The sequence below is a fragment of the Rhincodon typus genome, chromosome 14 (genome assembly GCF_021869965.1).
Source record: "Rhincodon typus isolate 14 chromosome 14, sRhiTyp1.1, whole genome shotgun sequence".
NCBI lineage: Eukaryota > Metazoa > Chordata > Chondrichthyes > Orectolobiformes > Rhincodontidae > Rhincodon > Rhincodon typus.
In genome coordinates, this window is record NC_063345.1 from 66,491,719 (window position 1) to 66,514,241 (window position 22,523).

At 42.5% G+C, this 22,523-nt stretch overlaps 1 protein-coding gene across 2 annotated transcripts in view; it reads right to left on the reverse strand.

Moving 5' to 3' along the window:
• Positions 1-9,064: 9,064 nt before the first annotated feature.
• The window catches only part of LOC109938188 (interleukin-13 receptor subunit alpha-1-like), a 32,088-nt gene continuing 18,629 nt past the window's right edge, over positions 9,065-22,523 (reverse strand). Inside the window, exons 4-10 of one of the 2 annotated variants that reach the window (XM_048605099.1) lie at positions 20,757-20,877; positions 20,474-20,661; positions 16,952-17,103; positions 15,926-16,055; positions 13,146-13,248; positions 12,189-12,273; positions 9,065-11,410 (exon numbers count right to left, since the gene is read on the reverse strand). In XM_048605099.1, coding sequence (XP_048461056.1) covers positions 11,189-11,410; positions 12,189-12,273; positions 13,146-13,248; positions 15,926-16,055; positions 16,952-17,103; positions 20,474-20,661; positions 20,757-20,877 — 1,001 coding nt within the window. In that variant the 3' untranslated portion in view covers positions 9,065-11,188. Of the gene's footprint in view, positions 11,411-12,188; positions 12,274-13,145; positions 13,249-15,925; positions 16,071-16,951; positions 17,104-20,473; positions 20,662-20,756; positions 20,878-22,523 lie in introns of both variants that reach the window. The other variant, XM_048605098.1, reaches the window with a different exon arrangement.

Sequence of the window (22,523 nt, forward strand, 5' to 3'; positions counted from 1 at the left end):
AAGAGCTGAATTCCAGAAGTGAAGTGACAGTGACAGCCCTTGACATCAAGGCTACATTCGACCAAGTGAGACATCGTGGAGCCCTGGAGTCAATAAGTATTAAGGGGCAAACTCTCTGCTGGTTGGATTAATACACGGCACATAGGAAGATGGTTGTGGTTTTTGGATGTCAGTCATCTCAGCTCCAGGGCATCACTGCAGGAGTTCCTCAGGGTAGTGTCCTAGGCTCAACCATCTTCAGCTGCTTTTATCAGTTGACCTTCCTCCATCATAAGGTCAGAAGTAGGAATGTTCACTGATGATTGCACAATGTTTAGCACCATTTGCGACTCCTCACACTGTGAAGCAGTCCGTGTTCAAATGCAACAATCTCTGCACAATATTCAGGCTGAGGCTGACAAGTGGCAAGGAACATTCATGCCAGAGAAATGCTAGGCAATGACTATCACCAATAAGACACAATCCAACCATCGCCCCTTGACATTCAAAGGTGTTACCATCACTGAATCCCCCACTGTCAACATCCTGAGGGTTTCCATTGAACTCAGACTGGACTTGCCACGCAAACAGAGTAGTTATAACAGCAGGTCAGAGGCTAGGAATCCTGCAGCAAGTAACTCAACTACTGATTCCCCAAAGCCTGTCCACCATCAACAAGGCACAAGTCAGACATGTAACTGAATACTCCCACTTGCCTGGATGGGTACAGCTCCAACAACACTCAAGCTTGACACCATGCAGGATAAAGCAGCCCACTTGAATAGCACCACTCCCACAAGCATCCACTGTCTCCATCACCGACGCTCAGTAGCAGCAGTGTGTACTATCTACAAGATAGAGTCATAGAGTTTTATAGCATGGAAACAGACCCTTTGGTCCAACATGTCCAGGCCAAACATTGCTGCCTCACAGCACCAGGAACCCGGGTTTGATTCCACCTTGGGCTACCGTCTGTGTGGAGTTTGCACATTCTCCCCGTATCTGTATGGGTTTCCTCCAGGTGCTCCGGTTTCCTCCCACAGTCCAAAGATGGGCAGGGTAGTTGGATTGGTTGTGCTAAATTACCCATCGTATCCAGGGATGTAGAGGCCAGGTGGGTTAGCCATGGACAATGCAGGGTTACAGGGATAGGGTAAGGGGGTTGGGTCTGGGTAAGTTGCTCTTCAGAGCGTCGGTGTGGACTGGATGAGCTGTATGGCCTGCTTCCACACTGTAGGGACTCTGTGATATCCTAAATTAATCTAGTCCCATTTGCCAACATTTGGCCCATATCCCTCTGAACCCTTCCTATCCATGTACCCACCCAGAATCCTTTTAAATGTTGTCATTGTACTAGGCTTCACCACTTCCTCTGGCAGCTCATTCTATACACACTCTGTGAGAAAAGGTTGCCCCTTAGGACCCTTTTAAATCTTTCCCCTTTCACCTTAAACCTGAACCCTCTAGTTTTGGACTCTCTTGGCCTGGGTAAAAGACCTTGTGTAGTTACCTTATCATGATTTTGTAACCCTTCAAAAGGTCACCCCTAAGCCTCTGATGTTCCAGAGAAAATAGCCCCAGCCTATTCAACCTCTCTCTCTAGCTCAAACCCTCCAGTCCTGTCAACATTGTTGTAAATCTTTTCTGAACCCTTTCATTTTAACAACATCTCCCTTGTAGCAGGGAGATTAGAATTACACACAGTATTCCAAAAGTGACCAGATCAATTACTGTGCAGAAATTCACCAAAGATCCTTAGACTGCACCTTCCAAACCAACATTCACTACAATCTAGAAGGATAAAGGCCGCAGATACATGGGAACACCACCCCCTGCAACTTCCCCTCCAAGCCACTCACCGTCCTGACTTGAAAATATTATCGCCGTTCCTTCACTGTGTCTGGGTCAAAATCCTGGAATTCCCTCCCTGATGTCACGTGGTATTACATCATGTGGATTGCAGTGGTTCAAGAAGGCAGCTCATCACCACATTCTTGAGGACAATTAGGGACGGACAATAAATGCCGGGCCAGCCAGCAACACTCATGTCCCACGAATGAATAAAAAAAATGTGGTAATGTTTGCTACTGTTGTACAGGACATTGGTAAGACCATGTCTCGAGTACTACATACAGTTTTGGTCTTCTTATTTAAGAACCAACTCAAGAACAATTCCAAGAAGGTTCACTCAATGGATTCCTGGGGTTCTATGAGGAAAGGTGGGACAGGCTGAGTCGACATCCATTGAAGATTAGAAGAATAGGAGACATGTTGATACATATACAATCTTGAGAGGACTTGACAAGATGGATGCTGAAAGGATGTTTTCTTCTGTCGGAGAGACTAGAACTAAGAGATGCAGTTTAATAGTACATTTAAGGTGGAGATGAAGAAATTCTTTTTCACCCCGAGTCACAAATCCGTAGATCTTGCTTCCCCATATCTTGCTGGGACCAGTTTCAATTAAGTTTTGAGGCGGAGTTTCACAGATTCTTCTTTTTTTTTAAAGATAAACTTTTATTTTTAATTTTACTGACATCTAAATATTGCCACTTGAAATCTATTCTGAAATCTCATTATGCATCATGTGCAGTAAGAGCTGCAGTACCACCCTTGCGGTTTCATGTATGAATAACCAGTGCTCAATGTTTACCCACAAAGTTGATCCATACCTTTTGAAAGCAGCTCCTGGAGAACAGTCCTAGTCAGAGAACTTCTCATTTTTAACCTTTCAGAGCTGACAGATTAATTTGGGTGCCTTTTTTAACAGTTTACAATATGTGCCTCTATCAAATGCGATCAAATTGCTCAGCTTGTCTCTTAATTTTTCTTTTGACCACTTCTTCTGCTACTTCTTGACCTTTCCTCCAGTCTTGTTTTCTGAATTTTCATCCTTTTTGCCTCCTTTGTTTCCATCTTTCTTCTTATCATCTTTGTGAGGCAAGTTACTGCTTCAAGATGCAGGAGTCGAAAAGATTCTCAACTGAAAAAGAACGTGTGTAAGGAGATGGTTGGGAATGTGGAGTGGAAGCTATAACCAGATCAACTATGATCCAATTGAATTGTGGATCAGACTTAGAGGGACGAATACTGGCTCTTAATTATTATGGAGCCCACTCTTCTTTGTTACACCACAGAGAGGAGTAAGATTTAAAAGATACATGAGGAGCAACTTTTTCACACAGAGGGTGGTGCATAAATGGAATAAACTTTCAGAGGAAGTGGTAGAGTTGGGTACAATTACAATATTTAAAAGAGATTTGGACAGGTATGTGAATAGGAAAGGTTTAGAAGGATCAAATGCTGGCAAATAGGATTAGTTCGGTTTAGGAAATCTGGTCGGCATGGATGAGTTGGACCCAAAGGGTCTGTTTCCGTGCTGTATGACTCTGACTCCTGATAAAACCATTGTCCTGAATTCTCATTGCTTGTCTCAGAAGCTGATTACAGATCAATAAATCAGATCAACCTAAGGTTATTCTTTGTGTTTGATTATTCAGGGCTCCCTGTTTCCACCATCAACTAAGCTCCGATTTCAAGGAGATGTCATTTTACTGATGCAGTGACTTGTCTTCACTCTGCTCAGTAAGAACTGTGGCTCACCTTTCAATTAGAAGGCTGTGCATCCAAGGCCCAGGGCACTGTTCGAGGTGCTGTCTTTCAGATTATGAAGATAAATTCAAATCCTGCCTATCCTCTACAGTGGATATTAAAGATGTTTTGGCACTATCTTGAAGAGAAGCAGGGGTATTTTCCAGTGTGTCTTTGTTTAATCTGAACAAAAGTCTCACATAAATGTAAGTGTTTTTGTGGCCTGGCCAACATTTATCCACAAACGAATAGCTAAAACAGATTACTTGGTAATGATTACATTTCTATTTCTGGGGAACAAAATTTCTGGGCTATATTCCTGCACAATATAGATCATAGAACATAGAACATAGAACAGTACAGCACAGTACAGGCTCTTCGGCCCACGATGTTGTGCCAACCTATTATCTTACGAATGTCAATCTACCCTACATTTTACTATGCTCCATGTGCCTCTCCAAGAACCGCTTAAAACTCTCTAAAGTATCTGACTCCACTTCCACTGCCGGCAGCGCATTCCACATGCCCACCGCGCTCTGTGTAAAGAACCTACCTCTGACATCTCCCCTATACCTTCCTCCAATCACCTTAAAATTATGCCCCCTCGTTATAGTAATTTCTGCCCTGGGAAAAAGTCTCTGGGTATCCACTCTATCTATGCCCCTCATCATCTTGTACACCTCTATCAAGTCACCTCTCATCCTTCTTCACTTCAATGAAAAAAGCCCTAGCTCCCTCAACCTTTCCTCATAAGACCTGCCCTCCAGTCCAGGCAGCATCCTGGTAAATCTCCTCTGCATCCTCTCTAAAGCTTCCACATCTTTCCTATAATGAGGTGACCAGAACTGAACACAATATTCCAAGTGTGGTCTAACCGGAGTTTTATAGAGCTACAGTATAACCTCACAGCTCTTAAACTCAATTCCCCTGCTAATGAAAGCCAACACATCATATGCCTTCTTAACCATCCTATCAACTTGGGTGACAACTTTGAGGGATCTATGGACGTGGACCCCAAGATCCCTCTGTTCCTCCACACTGCTGAGAATCCTGCCATTAACCCTGTATTCTGAATTCAAATTCAACTTTCCAAAATGAATCACTTCACACTGTTCTGGGTTGAATTCCATCTGCCACTTATTTGCCCAGCTCTGCTTCCTGTCAATGTCCCGCTGCAACCTACAACAGCCCTCCACAACTCCACCAACCTTCATGTCATCAGCAAACTTACTAACCCACCCTTCCACTTCCTCATCCTAGTCATTTGTAAAGATCACAAAGACCAGAGGTCCCAGAACAGATCCCTGTGGAACATCACTGGTCACCGAGCTCCTGGCTGAATACTTTCCATCTACTACCATCCTCTATCTTCTATTGGACAGCCAGTTTTGTATCCACACAGCCAAATTTCCCTGAATCCCACGCCTCCTTACTTTCTGAATGAGCCTACCATGGGGAACCTTATCATAGAATCATAGAATCCCTACAGTGTGGAAACAGGCCCTTCAGCCCAACAAGTTCACACCGACCCTCAGAGCATCCCACCCAGACCCATCCCCCTATAGCCCACCTAATCTACACCTCCCTGAACACTACGGGCAATTTAGCATGGCCAATCCACCTAACCTGCACATCTTTGGACTGTGGGAGGAAACCGGAGCACCTGGAGGAAACCCACACAGACACGGGGAGAATGTGCAAACTCCACACAGACAGTCGCCCGAGGGTGGAATCAAACCTGGGTCCCTGGCGCTGTGAGGCAGCAGTGATAACCACTGTGCCACCGTGTCACCCCTATCAAATATTATCAAATGCCTTGCTAAAATCCATATACACCACATTCACTGCTCTACCTTCATCGATGTGTTTTGTCACATCCTCAAAGAATTCAATAAGGCTTGTGAGGCATGACCTGCCCCTCACAAAGCCATGCTGACTATTTCTAATCAAACTGTGCTTTTCCAAATAATCATAAATACTATCTGTCAGAATCCTCTCCAATAATTTTTCCCACCACAGAAGTAAGACTGACCAGTCTGTAACTTCCAGGATTATCCCTATTCCCTATCTTGAACAAGGGAATGATATTTGCCACCCTCTAATCTTCTGGTACTACTCCAGTGGACAGTGAGGATGAAAAGATCATTGCCAAAGGGGCAGCAATCTCTTCCCTCGCTTCCCATAGTAACCTTGGGTATATCCCGTATGGCCCAGGGGACTTATCTATCCTCATATTTTTCAAAATTTCTAGCACATCCTCCTTCCTAACATCAACCTGTTTGAGCATATCCACCTGTTTCATGCTGTCCTCACAAATGTCAAGGTCCCTCTCACTGGTGAATACTGAAGCAAAGTATTCATTAAGGACCTCCCCTACCTCCTCTGACTTTGCGCACATGTTCTCTCCACTATCCCTGATTGGGCCTACCCTGACTCTGGCCATCCTCTTGTTCCTCACATAAGCATAGAACGCCTTGGGGTTTTCCTTGATCCTATCCGCCAAGTTTTTCTCATACCCCCTTCTAGCTCTCCTAAGTCCATTCTTCAGTTCCTTCCTGGCTACCTTGTAGCCCTCTAGAGCCCTGTCCGATCCTTGCTTCCTCAACCTGAAGTAAGCTTCCTTCTTCCTCTTGACTAGGTGTTCCACATGTCTTTTCATCCATGATTCTTTCACCTTACCATCCTTTCCTTGCCTCAGTGGTACAAACCTATCCAGTATTTGTAGTAGCTGCTCCCCAAACAACCTCCACATTTCTGTCATGCATTTCCCTGAGAACATCTGATCCTAATTAGTGTTCCGTAGTTCTTGCCTAATAGCATTGTAATTCCCCCTCCCCCAATTAAATACTTTCACATACCATCTGCTCCTATCCCTCTCCATGACTATAGTAAAGGTCAGGGTGTTGTGATCGCTATCACCGAAATGCTCTCTGACCGAGAGATCTGACACCTGGCCTAGTTCGTTGCCAAGCACCAAATCCAATATGGCCCTCCCCTCTAGTCAGCCTATCTACATATTGAGTCAGAAATCCTTCCTGGACACACCTGATAAAATCTGCTCCATCCAAACTATTTGCACTTAGGAGGTTCCAGTGTATATTAGGGAAATTGAAGTCGCCCATGACAACAACGCTATTACTTCTGCACCTTTCCAAACTCTGCCTCCCAATCTGTTCCTCAGTGTCTCTGTTGCTATTGGGGGTTCTATAGAAAACTCCCAATAAAGTGACTGCTCCTTTCCGGTTTCTGACTTCCACCCATACTGACTCAGTAGACAAACCCTCCTCCACAACCTCCTTTTCTGCAGCTGTGATATCATCCCTGATTAGCAATGCCACTCCCCCACCTCTTTTACCTCCCTCCCTATTTCTTTTGAAACATCTATATCCTGGACCATCCAACAACCATTCCTGCCCCTGTGTTATCAAAGTCTCCGTAATGGCCACAACATCGTAGTTCAACTTCAAATGCACTTCAAAAAATACTTCACTGTTTGTAAAACCTTGAGGTCAAGAAAGGTGCTGTATGAATGCAAGTCTGTATGCTGATTTTTATTGATGTAAATATTAAGCCAACTCCTTTTTGAAGTTTCTGAGTCATTCCATCACATTTGTTTGGGAATTCAGTTGAGGAAAAGCTTTGACTGTTTTTTATTGTGAAACCTTGCTTAAGGCTTGTATCCAAATAAAAGGATTCCATTGATGTTCTCAAAACAAAAAAGTACTCAAATATATCTTTCTTAAACTCTTGCCTTGAGGACCAGATTTAATTTAAAAACCACAGACAGAAGGAATCCTTATTGATGGCATTCTGCATTAGACTTTTACCCAGCTTAGATGAGACCCAATGGGGTTTGTGTTACAATGAGTGATGCAGTATGGTAATACTTTCTGTACAGCAGACATCAGTCTTGCAAGGAGAGTTTTATTTGCTGATTTACTTTTGAATCACAGTGTATTAAACAATGGACTATTTTCGCTACTTTGATCAGATGACTCTTGCTTCCTGTTGAAGTAGTAACGCCAGCCAAATATTTGTACAAAGTCAGGAAGACATTAAGTTTGCAGTAAAGTCACAGCTGCTGAAAAATTCCATTTATAATTTGGCTGACATCCCTCACCAGAACCACAAAAATATGGTCTCACTTGCATTATGGAAGCTTTCTATGTGCAAATTGGCTGTCTTTCAAAGTAATTGGTTTTTTTTATTCATTCACAGGATGAAGGCAGCACTGGCTGCGCCAGCATTTGTTGCCTATCCCAGAGGGCAGTTAAGAGTCAACCACATGGCTGTGGGTCTGGAGTCACATGCAGTCCAGACCTGGTAAGAATGGTAGCTTCCTTCCCTGGGGGACACCAATGACATTAGAGGGTTTTTCTGACAATTGACAACGGTTCCATGGTCATCATTATTCTTCATTCCAGGCTTATATCGAATTCAAATTCCATCATCTGCCATGGATTTGAACCTGGGTCCCCATAATATTAGCTCTGATGAAGAGTCATCTAGGCTCAAAATGTTAACTTGCTCTCTTGCCACGGATGCTGCCTGACCTGCTGTGATTTCCAGCGTTTTTTGTTTTGCCCGGAATATCGTGTGAGTCTCCTGGATTAACAGTCCAGCAATAATACCACCATGCCAACACCCAGTGGTATCGTACAGCACTTTGCAAGTTCTGGAGAGGACCCCATGGTTATTAATAATTCAGAGGCTGAAGCTAGTGCTCGGCGGATGGCCAGAATTCAACTCTCACCACAGAAGTTGGTGGAATTTAAATTCAATTAGTAACTCTGAAGTTGAAAGCTGCTGTCAGTAATGATGTCATGAAACTGTTAAAAGTTGCTGTAAAACCTCTTCTGCTTCACGAATGCCCTCGGTAAAAGAAATCTGCCATCCTTGCCCAGTCTAGCCTACATGTGACTTTTGATCCATAGCAATATGGTTGACTCAGTTATACAGTCCAGAAACAGACCCTTTGGTCTAACTAATCCATGCTGAACATAATCCCAAACTAAACTAGGGCCACCTGCCTGTCCTCTGGAGGGATCTAGTAGGCCACTCAGTTCAAGGGGTAGTTAGGGATGGGGAATGAATGTTGGCCTCTCTAGTGATCCCATGAAATAATTACTTTTTCCAAAAGTTTTTTCCCAAAGTGAAGTGGACAAAACATGTTAGTTTCTTTTCTAAAATGAGTCCTCAGTGGCTCTACACCAGTCTGCATCATGCAATATCAGTCAAGAGATTCTCTCACTCTTATCACAGGCATATTGGAAAGATTTACTAGTTGATAACCAAACTGTTTGGTCACATTGTGAACATATCTTTCATAGCCATCAAGCCTTGGAGTAGAATCCTGAGCTCCGGGCTCACAATGGTGTTATCCATTGTGCCACATGACTTCCTTCTGGGGATTGGAAAGGCACCATTTAAATAAACATTATTTTATCTTCCAGTTCAATAGAGTCCTAAGCGTTTGGAAATGAAAATAGTCAACTGTAATAAAATTTTTATTAAAGATTTCACAATTTCACATGATATACATAAGTAACATTTCCCTTTAAGAGAAGCGAGGCTAGAATGTATATGCACAATGGCTCAATGCTATTTGGAAAATAGTGAAAAGGATGTTCACCAGGCAATGGGTTCTTCTGCAGAACAATGCGCCCGAAGGAAAATGCGTCTAAGAAATCAACACACAAACATAACGGTGGTGGTTCTTCCAGCGAGAACATAAAGTCATTTAAAATTTAAGGAGAGAATTAGAAAATGCCTTTTCAAGCTCATACAATCCTGACAGTGTGGAAACAAGCTATTCAGCCCGACAATTCCACATGAAAGAGCATTCCCACTCTATCCCTGTAACTCTGCATTTCCACCTAGCTTCATATCCCTGGAGACTATGGCAATTTAGCATGGCCAATCCACCTAACCTGTACATCTTTGGACTGTGGAAGGAAACCAGAGCACACCCACACAGACACGCAAACTCCACACAGACAGTTGCCTGAGGCTGGAATTGAACCCAGGTCATTGGAACTGGGAGGTAGCAGTGGTAACCGCTGAGCTACCATGCTACCCCAAAGTACACATCTGTCAAGTTACACTAGGAACAGCCTTTGTTGGAAGGTCTTGCAAACCCGAAAACCTAACTTGGTTTCTTCCTCCATAGATGCTGCCTGAATTGCTTAGCAGTTGAGGCAATATTTGTTTTTATTTCACATTTCCAGCACCCTCTGTATTTTGTTGTGTTTCAGGGGAGGGTACCTGACTCATCAGATGGAAATTTATCCTTCATTCAGACTGAACAAGAGGGATGTCAGGTTGTTTAAATACCCCTCCCTCTGCTCTCCAATTGCAGCCTTTGAAATTACCGTCCATTATTCATTCTTCCATTCCATCACTCAGAAACAACTGATTTTTTTTAACAAAGCTTGCAAATTCTGCAATTCAACCAGTGTACACCAGTTAGTGCGTTTGTGCTTATAAATTGTTCACTGGGATATTGCAGTGAATCACAGGAAAGTTATCAATAGATAACTGCCACAGCATGATTGAACTTTGTGTCTTGTGTGTTCTATCTGTGGGATTCCTGTTTGAAAAATGGGTTCTGCAAAGCAGCTGTTTTTAATCTGGCATTTTGTCATCCAAATATTTCTATAAACAATAATTCGGTCTTGCACCACATTTCAGAAGTTTAAAGTTCAGTTTATGCATCAGAAGAACCACAAGTATGCACGTCAGTCTCCATCAGTCAAGGTTGAAAGTCTTAAATGATATTCGTCGACCAATGTTCAAGTGTATGTATGTGTACGTGGATGCGTCTGGCATCTGAGAGACAGAGAAAAGGACAGAGCATGAGGGACAGAGTCAGCAAGGGACAGAGAGGGGAGAGAGAGAAGGACAGAGAGAGGGGGAGAGAGATGGATAGAGAGAAAGAGAGAGAGCGAGGCGGGGAGAGAGAGCGAGAGAGAGTGTGTACATACACATATGCACATGAGTGTTTTTGTGTCTGGTGTGCATTTGTCTAAGTGTGGATCTACTGTACGCTTTTGTCTGCTGTGCACACGTTGGTCTGTTATTGATGTTGACCAGTTCCTTGACTACAATCTAATAAATGATAGAGATTGGTAGTTAATGACTAGGTGAGATGTCACATGTTTGGAAATCTTCTCTTGTGATAAGGTTGCTGTTTGATAGGCCCGGCGCAAAGTGAGTGGCTCGCACTTGACTGGTTAGTCCTTGCCATTTCCCTGATACACAGCCAATTATCAAACAGTAAGCTAGCAGCTCAATGCTAGGCACTGATACAAGGTCACAGACCACTGACCGGAATCCACCTGTGCAGTATGAGGCAAGAAACATATCACAACTTCATGAACAGGGGCTAAGTGGACAGAACCTGCAGTGCTCTGTGTCGTATGTTACTGTATTTAATCAGATGCGAAAATGATGCAAAATACCTAAATCTGACAGTTTGGTCATTCATTCTTGGAATCCACCTACGGGTCACTGTGCTGAGCAGTTTATGCATTGTTGCAAAAGAGAATCTTCTTTTTGTGCATGAATGAAGTCACAGGGCTTCACCCATATAACAACATAACGCTGGAAAATGTTCCATTCAAGACGTCACCAGGTTAAAATGTATGCTGTCGTTATCCAGAAGACTAGCCTCATCCACAAATATAACAGAAGTTTCCTCCATTTCTAATTTCTCGGCCTCACCCAGTTCCCCTTCTTTCTCTGCAAAGGTTGCTCGTAGTTGCTCAACATTTGTCACCTTGCAGGTTATCTCTTCTTCTGCTTTGAAAATCAGGCTTCCTTTTGTTTGCTTACTCCACATCTGTCAAAGCAAAACAAACTCAGCTCAGTAAACTTTCTTGGCCCTTTTACCTGTTTTATCATGAGTCTTATTTAGTTTTTTTTAAGCTCATTCACAGGGTATAGGCATCACTGGCTGGATTATCATTTAGTTCCCATTCCTAATTGCCCTTGAGAGAAGTGGTGAAGCATCACCATGAACTAATGCAGTCCATGGTATTATTATGTCTGATCTTCTAAAACTCCAAATGACATGAGTTTGTGAAACAAACAATGGTTAAAGGTGGTCTATTGATTGTAAGGAGGTCAGCCAGGTGGACCTCATCAAATATGGGTTCCCAGATTGGACCAGATTAACAGCACCAATCAATCAGAGAGCCCTGGCTGATAGATAAAAACAGGAGTGTTAGAGATCTGTTCACTCTGAGAGCTCACTCTGACGGAGCTGGATCAGTGTCAAGGACTCTCCATGTATAAATAAAGCATAATTTACTGACAGGATAATGGCCTCTGCAGAGTTATTTCAAGGGGTTTCCACAGAATGGCTTGCATTTATATAGCTCCTTTCAAAACCAGAGGTCATTCCAGGGCTTTATAGCCAGTGAAGCACTTTTGAAATGCAGTCAAATGTGGAAGTCAGTCAAGGGCAAACTGGGACACTCATCCCTCCCTATCTTTGTACTTCAGCCCTCAGGAAATCTGTGCATTTTCGGATTCTGATTTCCTGTGCAGTACTGATATGACTCTAATTTCCTTTCCCATTGCAATTAGAGAATGAAAGCAACCTATTGTTAACCTACCACATCATTTCCACTGGAGTCACCAAACATGCCTTTAAAAATTTTTCCTGGATCAGGGATTGGTGGCAGGATCAAGATCTGAAGTCTTAAAAAGAAGTGACACATCAGTTAGCAGAATGTAAAGTGAGGTAGTCACTACACAAACAATATGTCATACCTATCAATACACTTCAGTAATAAAAGACGACACTGCTAGTGGTTAGTCAAGCTAACAGAAGAAATTCATTCAGATTATTTTGTCGAACTGGTCCAAATCCGAATTATGGAAAGTACAGTCTAGAATAAGATGCAGGAGAAGGCCATTCAGCCCCTTGTATCATGACCTATCCCTCCTTTCCATTTGCCTTTCCCTCCTAGCCTTTGCTTATCTTCCAAACAAATACCATCAATCACATTTATGATAAAGAGTTCCAACAGCACTCTGGTATCTACAACTATTCTGGGGTCAAGAATTCCACATTTCTGGGTGAATGTAAGTGTTCTTTCCCCTCCTGAATAGTCATGCTCTAATTTAAAGACTATATCTTCTTTGGTCTGTCAAGGAAATAGATTATCTGTATCCACTCTACCAAATCCTTTCGAAATTTTCAACACTTCGACCAGATCTCACCTCGACCTCCTTTATTACATATTAATGCAACCTATCCTCAGAATTTAACTCTCTGCTATCTGGTCTAATCATTTCCCTCCTAGTACTCCTCTAACCTTAAGCCCTTTATTATGTCCTCTGTGTTCTCATTTTCCAAATAGCCACTCAGCAACCTGTTAGGCTTCATATCAGAGATGCTAAGCCTGCTTCTTAGTTATTATGAAATAACTCCTCTCACTATGCTTTCTTAATGCCACATATTTTTTTATCTGCACCCGGAGGCTTTTGTCTGTTCTTAGAAAATGGATTGATGTTTTATAAAGGAGTTAAAAAGAGATGTTTTAGAAACCAGGATGGAAAGCTCTTACTGTTTCAGGTAGGTAAGGAGTGTGATTGCAGCGGCTGCCACCAGGATAGGGATAATGATGAGTAAAGCAATTTTCCAATTCCAACCTGGCCCAATGTCTTCTCCTGTGAGAAATATCAGTTTTATTCACAGAGAGATAGTGCTGTCATCAAAACCACATGATTCACATCATTAGATATTTAGAGTCAAAGAGTCATACAACACAGAAACACACCAATTCAACCATGCTGACCAAGTTTCCTAAACTAAACTAGCCCCATTTGCTTGCATTTGGCCCATATCCCTCTAAACCTTTCCTATTCATGTACCTGTCCAAATACCTTTAAAGTGTTGTAATTGTACTTGTATTTACTGCTTCCTCTGGCAGTTCATTCCTCATATGAACCATCCTGTGTGTGAAAAGGTTGCCCCTCAGGTCCCTTTTAGATCCCTCCTCTCTCATCTTAAACCCATACCCTTTAGTTTTGAATTCCACGATCCCAGGGAGAAGACATTTGCTATTCACCTTATTTATGCCCCTCATGATTTTATAAACCTCTGTAAGGTCACCCCAAACCACCTATGCTCCTGTGAAAAATGTCCCAGCCTATCCAACCTCCTTATAACTCAAACCTTCCAGTCCCAGCAACATCCTGGTAATTCTTTACTGACCTCTCTCCAATTTCATAACATTCTTCCTATAGGAAGGCGACCAGATCTGTACTCTAAAAGTGGCCTCACCAACGTCCTACACAGCTGTAACATGACATCCCAATTCCGATACTCAATGGTCTCAGCAATGAAGGCAAGCATGCTAAACGCCTTATTAACCACCCTGTCTACCTGTAGCGCAACTTTCAGCGACCTATGTACCTGAACCCCTAGATCTCTCCGTTCGACAGCACTCGTCAGGGCCCTAACATTAACTGTGTAAGTCCTGCCCTTGTTCATCTCACCAAAATGCAACACCTCGCATTTAATGAAATTGAACTCCATCTGCCACTCCTTGGCCTCAAATGATGGCCCAAGTTCTCTTCGTAATCTTAAATAATCATCCTTACTGTCTACTATACCACCAATTAAATATTAAATCTTTAGGTCACAATAAATCAAGACCAAGGGATTACGAGGATGGGGTGAGTCTGGGTAAGGTGTACTTCAGAGGGTCAGTGTCGACTGGATCGGCCAAATGGTCTCTTTCTGCACTGTAAGGATTTAATGACTGTGGCACTCCCATTGTTGAGGTTGTTGACTTGCTCGCTGAGCTGGCTTGTTCTCATTCAAGTGTTTCGTCCAAGTATGGGTCCAATTCTACATGTTTGTTGATTAGCCCATAGTGGCCCAAGCCAAACATTGGCACGCATGGGAATTCCTAGAGGCATGGTTCTCCACCTGTAATGCCATCAACAAACATATAGAATTGGATCCCATATACAAACCTGTACAGATCAAAACCGGAAATGACACTACTCACCATAATGGACCAGACGGTATAAATTCCAATTGGAGTAGGACAACATTGCTTCATCAGAGGCCTCACTGATGATGTCACCTAGCATGGTGATGAAACGTCTGAACGAGAACATGTCAGCTTGGCGAACAAGTCAACAACCTCACCTGCAACCCGAGCTACAGATCTTTGCCAAAACTTTAAACTCCCATTGTTGGTTTGGTTTGCTAAATGGTGTCCACAATTCCAAAATGGGCAGGAAGACCAGGGAAATTTTCAAACATGACTGCTGTTTGCCAAATGGAATTGGATTTCTCTCTACGTGTCCACTGCATATTTAAGAGCTATTTAAAGCAATATGTAACTTAAGTAAAAAGATGCCCTGTGCCTCTTGATTTTCGTTTTCTCCAGTACCTGATTTGCCTTGTGGTAAGCTTACTCAGCATCACAGCACTATCAGGTAGGAAGCATCTTTCCTCATTGTTAGTTAAAAGGGCCAGAGCAGAGCTTATAAGTTTGTCAAGTCAGGTTGTTGACTGGCCATGACTTTTGGAAGCTCAGTTTGATTGTTGAGAGTTTTTAACTAGTTTAGGCCTGTATGTATCAGTCACTAAAACCATTGATGGCTCTCTGGTAAGTCTGCCAAACAGCTTCAAGCAGCAATTACGGCAGAACAGAGGGAACAGGCCATTTGAGGCTCTTGAGAGAGGTCCCACTCCAACAGAAACCTGTATCAGATACCTTCCCTTCATTAAGGAGCTCAAACACCCACTGCAGCACAAACTCCCACCTCATACCAGGACATGGACAGTACTCCCTGTGGCTCAGAGGGTCGCCATTACGCTTAACCTTCCTGTCACTGACTTTTTCCAGGCTGCTGTTGGAGATATCAGTAGCATCTTCCAGTTTGCAGAAGGGCACAGTATCAGGCAGCTCACAGAATTGCCTTACACGGTGAGCAAATTCTAAACCCGATCCCCAAAGGCACAAGGAAGCAGGACAAGGGAGAACTAGGCTTCATCCATAGTGCAGGTTTAAAACATATGGCACCTTCCACAACCACAATACATCCTAAGTCAAGTAGTTTTGTAGTGTAGTCACTGCTGTATTATAGGAGTCAGAAAAATCCAATTTACACACAACAGTATCAAAGAGCAAGGTGATAATGAGAAGGTTCCTGCAATGTTGATTGAGAGATAAATGTTGATCAAGACTCTTGTGATAACTTCCCTGATCTTCTTCAAAGGGGTACAATCCACTTGATAACCTTTGAAAAATTGTGATTTTCGGTTTCCAAGTTTACACTTCACTCTTGAAGTCAGGAGTTGGACATACGGCAATGTTTCTCTTACCGAAGTATTCCTCTTCACTCCATTCACTCCAGATGCCATCGTCTCCGCAAATGTTGTATCTCGCCCGTACCTGCACTACATTCTCAACATTCGGGTCTGCGTCGGGAATTTTCATTTCTGGGTTGGAGGTCTTGAAGGAAGAAAGCTTGATGATGATTAACCAAAAAAAAGGCATGTGCTAATTTTATAAATAACGTGCATGGAAAATGAGAGCAATCTGGAGCTCCTAAAAGACAATAAATTTAATCCATCTGAAAAATGGTGAGTTAGGGACATGAGACATTCAAGTGGGAGGGTGCTAAATGGTCAATATTGAGACAAGTAATTAGATAATCTTGTTATTTCATAAATTAACACTGTGACTCCATGTGGAATATTGTGTAGAGTTCTGGTCACCACTCTACAAAAGTTTTTGAAAGAACTGAAGGATTGGATTGTAAGGAGCTATGACTCACATTGGTCGTGACTTCACTGGAAGAGAAGGGTAAGAGGTGATTATAAAATGCTGCTGTCAACATTTACCTTCCTGACCAGTGAACAAATCAGAGAAAACAACTTGCATCTCTAAAAGGACTTGGTAAATGAAACATTGGGCAGTTTTGGAAATGTATCTGCAAATGGGTGTAATAACATTTTTCAGGGTGGAGGTCCAGTGAATTGGACTGCTCGCCTCTTCCAGCTTATTTTTGGGAAGATGGCTACAGAAGGGTGATACCTACTTGCCCCCAGAGGCGGGTAGATTCTTCAGCCAATTAAAGTGCCAACTGAGGCCCGTCATCACATACCGTCTGGATTTCCCCGTATTCTTGGGAGTCCCCAGCTGGAATGGCGGTGGCCTGCCTTTGTGAACTGAATTCAAACTGTGAACCCTTGCTTGTGGTAGGCGTTTAATGTGACAGAGTTTCCCAGTCAGTTAGAACCCTATGATAGCTTCCTCACCACAACAGCCTTGTGTTAAAAATCTTGCTGTGCAGGCTCTTCCCACGACCAGATAATCAGCCATGCCTCGATGACAGAGATGCTCACCTCGTGAACAATCCAATCACTGCTCATGATGCTCCTCCTTCTAATTTCATATATCACACACTTTTGGTTCCAGTGAGCAGCTGGACTCCAGTTGATCCGAAACACTTTGCCCATCTTTGAAATGTTGATTCCCCAAGGAGGGGACAATTGCACTAAAATGGAGTGGAACATATCAACATTATGAGACTCAATGTTACCCTGCAAATACAAACATTAGCAGAACTGTACAACGTCATTATAATACAAGACTCCACTAGTTGAGCTACTGCTTCAAGTGAGGACAGATTTAGATCTTTTGCTACTTTGGAAATAGCCTTATTCAATTTCATATAAATTGGTAACCTTGAACAGGTGCTACACAGACAGGCAGCAACAAACAGCACCAGCTAATGCCACTGGGCCATTAATTCCTGGCACTTCACTTACACCAACAGGCACTAGCGAGAGTCTGCCTCTGGCAGGGTGTTTTTATCTAACGTGGTAATGTTTATGTTATCTCTCATAACATGAGGAATCGGTATTGAAGAACCCAACAGATGTTTATTACTGCAATTAGGTACAAATATTACATTCCTCAGACACATAAGCATTTGGGTTAATATTAACCTATCAGGTTGCATGGGACTCAGTAGAGTGTCATGCTTCAAGTGATCTGAGCTAAGATGGAGAATGAAATCTTTGTCCTGTCAGATCAAATGCTCTGATGCAGTGAAGATACCATGAGCATCTCTCAAACCTACATATATATACTGTGTCTCTTTATGGTATACTGACATTAAGACTGAGATATAAAACAACAGACAGGTGCTGACTGCACACAACTTTCAATTTTTCAGTGATTGGGAACACCTCAGTTCATAACTTGCGCCTCAGACATAGCCCATTAGCCAAATTTGATTTTTGTTATTTATGATCAGGATATGGGAAGACTAACATTTAACAGCCATCATTGCTGCCCACAGATGTAGGTGAACCTTCTTTGTAGAAATTTTAATTCAACTGAATTCCTTGCTGTGCCAATCCAAAGGCCAATTAAGAGACCATCACGTCGATGTGAGATTGAAGTCACATTGGCCAGGCCAGTTTAGGAATGGCAGATTCTTTGTCACAAAACAGCGTTAGAGAATTAGTTGCATTGACCATTTGAAGAGTTATGGTGGTTTTTACTCCTTTTAAATACACATTCTGGATTACTAGCTCAGAAACGTAATCAACATCACAATGCCCCTTTAAGAGACAGTGGGTTGTGGACAAATAGTTAGGTGATACAAAGATCCCTTGGCATTATACAAAGAGGAGAAGAGTTCTCCCTGGAGCTCTGACCCATCTATAAATGTATCCCACAACCAAAATCTCAGAAAGATATTGTCTGGTCATTATTTCATGACAGTTCATGGGATTTTGCTGTACACATCTGAACTGCTCAAATTCCTATGTTGCAACTGTAACTACACCAAAAAAGTACTTAATTGTAAGTGCTTTGGGACACCCTGAGGTTGTGTAAATTGCTGCATAAATGCAAGTCTTCATACCAAGAGTTAGCTGGGAATCCTGTATGATGTTCTTTGGTTGCTTAGAGTACTCCTAGCCAAAGTCCCAGTTCTCAGGCATTTACAGGTAATCCGAAGTAGCAGTGGGTGATAGTTCTAATAATCAACATTGCTCAGTATGTCAACGTCATCTGACTTCTCATTTTTTTAATTCATTTACAGGATGTGGGCGTTGCTGGCTAGACTCGAATTTACGACACAAATAATTAACCACATTGCGATGTGCCTGGAGTCACACGTAGGCCAGACCAGGTAAGGATGACGGATAGATTTCTCTAAAGATCATTAGTAAATCAAATAAGATTATACAACAATCAATAGTGAACACATGATTTTCATTAGGCTAGCCTTTTATTCCAGAATTTCACAATCCACCATGGAGAGATGTGAACCCATGCCCCCATGGCATTAGCTGTGGTGCTGAATTACAAACCCAGTGAGATGACCACCATGCCACCACCTTCCCTTCTACTCTGTTTGCTTTGTCTGCCTGTGTGTCAGTGGTTATGTTCCTGCGTGAGAATGTTTAAACATTGGTATGGAGGTGGAGTCAATCTACTGATTTAAAGACTGGTAAAAGAATAATTGTCAAGAACAACATAGATATTTCAACTGATTCATCCTATAAATGGTATTTGCATGGTAAAACCTCCACTCATATCAATGAAATTAATGTTTCTCACTGGCTTAGTGATAGAGTCATAGAGCCGTACAGCATGGAAATAGACCCTTCAGTCCAACTTGTTCATGCTGACCAGATATGCTAAATTAATCTAGTCCCAAATGCCAGTATTTGGCCCATATTCCTCTAAACCATTCCTATTCACGTACCCATCTAGATACCTTTTAAATGTTGTACTTGTACCAGCCAAAGGTTGCTCCTTAGGTCCCTTTTAAATCTTTCGCAAATGATTTCACAATAATGAAAACATTTATTAATACAAAGTGCATTGTTGAACACAGTCTGCTGCTTGAGGTACTTTTTCTCTTAAGTAATGGGATTCAACAGTGATCCGATTCAATTTGCTTGCAATTCTTAAAAAGGACTATAAAACATTCTCTAATCCAACAATCTCATTTGGATTTGATACAAAGTCTTGGAGGTGAGTAGACAGTGTATTCTTCCACTCAACTATCCAGACAGTCAAAGAAATGTTAATTTATGTACGAGCAAATTATTACAGATGCTGGAATCTCTACTGAAAACAAAAAATGCTGGTACCCACAACGGGTCAAGCAGCATCCATGGAGAGAGAGCAAACTGATGTAGATGCGTGGAGGGGGCAGCACTTATGCAATGGTGGGGGTGCAAGGTGGAGTGCTGGGGGAGAAAGGGTGCTGATTATGCAGATTAAGTGATCAGAATGTGAGAATGGCAGAACAATGGCGTGTCTAACTGGCAGACTGGGAAAAAACAGACTGGAGTGGGGCGGGCAGAGAGAGAACATGATGTTGTAAATGTTGATTTATGACCTGCCAACTAGCTGTAAAGATCACTTGCTTGCTGTTGACAACAGCTCATGTCTCACTGGTCGGACCCTCAAATGAATTTAGGCTGAACCTTCAGTGCAATTCATAGATAGGGTTACACTGTCAGAGGAAAAAGGATCAGTGCTGGGGGCGTGCCACAATGTAGGAAGGTCAGCGCTGAGGGAGCGCTGCACTGTCAGAGGGTCAGCGCTGAGGGCATGCCACAATCTAGGAAGGTCAGTACAGAGGAAGTGCTGCACTGTCAGAGGGTCAGCTTTGAGGGAGTGCTGCAATCTCAAAGGCTCAGCACTGAAGGAGTGCCACAATGTCAGAGGGTCGGTACTGAGGGAGCGCTGCACTGTCAGCGATGCTGCTGTCATATATTTGGGCTACAGATTAAAAATCTTTTCCAGAGATATCTCAGCATTAATTTGCTGGTGCATATGGCAATCACTAAGTAATCCAGCCTCATTCTATTGATGGCAGCACACGTGCAACTTACCAAAACTCGCAGCTTCCAGATTATAGAAGAACGGCTTTATCTTTGCATAAGAACTTTTTCCTGAGACACAAATATGTAAGTCCTGTTCATCATCGAATTGATCACGTTGAAGGTGGCAACCAACGTTCAATCTGCCATCTTTTGATATGTAACTGGTACAGTTCTGAATGACATCCATGCCCTTTTGCCTGCGTGATCACAAAGCATATTTAGCTTGCATGCATATATATACACACCAGGGTAAAACTCATCCTCACCATTTAAAGATTTAATACTCCCTTACCAGTAATTGAAGTTATACACTGTGTTAGCTGGTGTCTTACTTCCAATGTCCCAAGTGCAATTTATATATTCTAAGTTGTAGAAAATACAGCTGAAGTTCCTGGCAGCAGTGTTGGCATCACCTGCAAGAGGAAAATAACAGGAAAAAGGGTCAAGGAGACATCAGAAGCATAGTAACAGGATATAAAATTTGCCAAGATCATGGCCGATTCAGGGCTCTCTTGTGTGCTCTCATTCAAAACATCATCTTCTTTGTGTACCAAGAAAACTCTCAGAACCCAGCTCTGCCACAAATGCAAAATGAGCTTCTAAATCAAAAAAAGCAGGGCCTTGAGTTTTCTCCAATCTGAAACGTGAAATCTAAAAGTCATTCACTCATTTTGAACTGGCCTCAGCAATTTGAGCACAGTAACAATGACTGGACATTGCCACAGTCGGGTATTCTGGCCAGGTTATCAATTAAACACTTGGACAGCACTTCAAACCCCTGATTCTCTATGCCCTGCTTTGAATATAGAGGGGACTGTTTTGCTGTACTCAAATTGAAATGGGGGGAATGCCACATTAAATTCAGTAATGAGTAATAAAGCAGATTTAGTTAAGAGCCTAACGTTGCTGGAACATTCATCCCATAGTGATCCAAATTTGTTCATGCTCAGCATAGCACTCAAAAAGGGAGTACATGAAACAGCTGCTAAGATTATTGGTTTAGGTACTATTCCGGTCTATCATTCTCATGTTTTTCAGCTTCACTTCCCCTTCTGACTTTGGAATCATGCTACTTAACTGTGAAGGAGGATGGGCTAACAATCATTTAACTTGATTTCAAACTCCAAACCCCCAGTAGAAGGGGGGTTTTGCACGGTGGATCAGTGGTTAGCACTGCTGCCTCACAGCACCTGGGACATGGCTTCAATTCCACCTTCGGATGACTGACTGTGTGGAGTTTGCACGTTCTCCCTGTGTCTGTGTGGGCTTCTTCCAGGTACTCCGGTTTCCTCCCACAATCTAAAGACGTGCAGGCTAAGTGGATTGACTATGTTAAATTGCCCCTAGCTTTCAGGGATGTGTAGATTAGGTGGGTTTGAGGGATGGGTCTGGGTGGGATGTTCTGAGGGACTTGTTGGGCTGAAAGGCCTGTTTCCACACTGTAGGGATTCTATGATTTCATTCACATTCCATCACAAAATACCCACTGTGCTGTGTCTTTAGTTGTTCCTTTTGAAGGACTTACTGAGCAAGTTTTGGTTTCAAAATCTGATTTTGAATTGGCCTATATAATATTTCTGGATGGTGAAATTAAAGATTGACTTTGGATTCACCTTATCTTTGAACATGTACTTTAGCCATGGCATCATAATGCCAGTAAATGTTTAGGACTAAAAACAAGGAACAGAAACAAAGTTGCTGGAAAAACCCAGCAGGTCTGGCAGCATCTGTGAAGGAGAAAAGAGTACTGAGGAAGGGTCACCGGACCCGAAACGTTAACTTTTTTCCTTCACAGATGCTGCCAGACCTGCTGAGCTTTTCCAGCAACTTTGTTTTTGTTCCTGATTTGCAGCATCCGCAGTTCTTTTGGTTTTTATACAATGTTTGGGACTAGCCCTTTGGTGAAAATTTGCAGAAAGAAGGAGATGAAATCATGAAATGATGAGCTCAGAAGCTGACTTAATCCTGCCAAAAAACATGGTCACAAGAGGTGGTTGGGTATCACAAACAAACAATCCACAGATGGTAATGATACCACTGTTCAACTCTTTAAGATTCG